The sequence below is a fragment of the Apaloderma vittatum genome, unplaced genomic scaffold (assembly GCF_000703405.1).
Source record: "Apaloderma vittatum isolate BGI_N311 unplaced genomic scaffold, ASM70340v1 scaffold1850, whole genome shotgun sequence".
NCBI lineage: Eukaryota > Metazoa > Chordata > Aves > Trogoniformes > Trogonidae > Apaloderma > Apaloderma vittatum.
This window is the reverse complement of record NW_009694807.1, coordinates 1-2,609: the sequence shown is the minus strand read 5'-3', so window position 1 is coordinate 2,609 and position 2,609 is coordinate 1. Positions and strand designations below refer to the sequence as shown.

At 44.4% G+C, this 2,609-nt stretch overlaps 1 protein-coding gene across 1 annotated transcript in view; it reads right to left on the bottom strand.

The window, feature by feature from the left end:
• Nucleotides 1-1,974, bottom strand: part of STMN1 (stathmin 1) — a 2,830-nt gene extending 856 nt beyond the window's left edge. Inside the window, exons 1-3 of the mRNA XM_009868809.1 lie at nucleotides 1,962-1,974; nucleotides 1,068-1,240; nucleotides 35-226 (exon numbers count right to left, since the gene is read on the bottom strand). Coding sequence (XP_009867111.1) covers nucleotides 35-226; nucleotides 1,068-1,240; nucleotides 1,962-1,974 — 378 coding nt within the window. The remainder of the gene's footprint in view (nucleotides 1-34; nucleotides 227-1,067; nucleotides 1,241-1,961) is intronic.
• Nucleotides 1,975-2,609: the final 635 nt, after the last annotated feature.

Genomic DNA, 2,609 nt, shown 5'->3' with positions numbered 1-2,609 from the left:
CTTTCCCGAAGGGGAACGGGGACTCTACACCCACCTTCTCCCTCAAGCGTTCCAGTTTCGCAGCCATTTGCGCCTCGCGGTTTTCTTTGTTCGCTTCCATTTTGTGGGTCAGCTTCTCCTCTGCCATTTTGCTGAAGTTGTTGTTTTCTTCAATCGCTTTCTGAAGCACCTCTTTTTCATGCTCTCGCTTCTCAGCGAGCTGCTTCAAGACTTCTGCTTCATGACACTAACGAAACAGAGGACGCACGCTTTGAACACAGAACAGATGAACTACGGAGACAACGACAGTCGAGTTGCTCACAGCTCCCAAAAGAAAAGATTTTCTGCTATTTTACTGGAGCACAACATGACGCTGTGATGTACGACAGAGTTCCCTGGTGCTCCCCCCACCCACATTTCACCATGACAAGCTACCAGGAAAGATAAGCTTCTGCTATGACTTGGAACTCTTGTTAAATTGGATTTTTCTGGAAGAAAAATGTGGATTTTTAGGGTAATACCGACAAATCTTTCCTAGATTCTGGCTTTTCAGAAGGGTGGATCGCTGTGATTCAGGCCACACAGGAGGCTGCACCTCAATGAGTGAGCCTCTGCACAGTCAAGGGCTCCTTACATCTCAACATCAAGATCTTGCACCAGGTCAGACATTGTCTTCACAAACCTTCCCGTTACAGATTCGCTCTAGTGAAACTTCTGTGATGTTGAAGACAAGAAACAGCTTCATCCTGAACAGCATCCCCTCTCAACTAAATATTTTCTCCCAGTTTTTTAGGTGATCATTTAAGATCACTTCAGGAACAAAGCTATGACCTTGCCAGCCACAACAAAGGTTTTCAAGAGGCCCAGATGTCCCAAAGTTTAATTAATATTCCATTTACTGTAATAAAATCTGCTAATAGTATGTCCCAAAGTTTAATTAATATTCCATTTACCGTAATAAAAGCTGCCAATAGTTTGTCCCAAGCAACAAGTAAATTTAAAAAAAAAAAACCACCAAAAAACCAACAAAACACCACAACTTGCAGAGATCAGCTGAGCAGAGCTCACTTAAACTGTTTCAAATTTACCTTACGTCTCTCTTCTGCAGCTTCCAGCTTCTTCTGAATCTCTTCCAATGACACGTCCTTCTTTTTTGGGGGAGAAAGAGGGAATTCCGGGACTGCTTCTTTTGAGCGGGGACTGAGTATCAGCTCAAAGGCCTGCCCAGAGGCACGCTTCTCCAGTTCCTTCACTTGAATACCTAGGAACACCGGGGAAAAAAAAAAAAAACAACAAAAGAGCATTTTAAGGCAGGAACTGGCTTAGGTAACTTGAATGACAGCCTTCAAAACCTCAATGCCATGAAGGAGACAGCAGCCGAGAGTCCATCGCTTTGTTTTAAGCAGCAGCGTTCAGAAACGCAGCAGGTAATTTTGTTTGCAATTCTTCCTTGACACCACATTACCACAACGTTTTATTTTAGCCTTTAATATCCAGGGTCATGAAAATACAGTTTATTGGTATTTCAATAAAGAAATCAATCACTCTTTCTCCAACAAGCCTGAGGAAGAACTTCAAGGTGTTCACCTGACGCAGCCACGGACTGCGACTGGTTTTCAAAACCAGTGTTTTCTCTTCAAACATCCGTGAGCAGGCAGCGTCAGCCCCGCGTGGTGTCAGCTGTACCAGCACACCGGCTTTGATCACCACGATGTCTAGATGACAGTCAGTTCTGTTAGCGCAGCAGATGGCGTGCAGATGAGCCGAAGCCCATCTGCTAACAGCCTAGTCTGAGGGGGCTTTCGGTATGTTTTCCCAAGCACCCGCTCTTCACAGCTTCTCCAAAGCAGCCTAGAGATGGCAGAAGAGCGTGGTGATGACGGTTTATTTTACTATCTTTGATTTTTAAATTAGTCCTGAGGAAATGAAGAGAGTGGGGGGAAAAAAAGACACAACAGCGTTTAGTAGACAATACTACATACCAGAAGAGGCCATGGTGAGAAAATACAACCTCAAAAGCCGATTCTGGGAGAACTTCACTGGGTTGGATTCCTAGATAACAAAAAGACATGCCTTTGAACAGCAAATACACAAATTTAATTTCTTCTAGCTCTGAATAAAAATTGCTAAGCATCATCAGGCATGCTGAAAAAGAGACGGTGAGGTAGGTTATACCGCAGCCAGTAGTTCCAGTGAGTCTGTAGAGCTGAGGCTGATCTACATTGTTAGGAACAGCAGAGGGGTACTGCAGGATCGGCACGTACACCTGCACCGTCGGGCATTTCCAGCCCCTGCTTTACTCCATCATAATTAACAGACGCAAGCAAAGACTCCCATGTCACCAGTAATTCAGCAGCACATAGTGCTGTGAATATTTCACCACTGATATAACACTGTGAATTAAAATCGGGTACAGCCGGGACTCCTGCTGCTACCAAAGGATCCTAAAGGGGCACGTGGAGCTCATGCAAAATTCCATTTATTTGTGATGCTGAACATCGCAGCAGACAAGGAACACCCACGCTGCCCAGGCTCCCTCGTTAAAAAAGGGACGTAATAAAAAAAAAGCCACAAAACGCACTAAAAGGCCCCAAAAGGTGGATTTTTTTTTTTTTTTCCTTCAGGTTTTA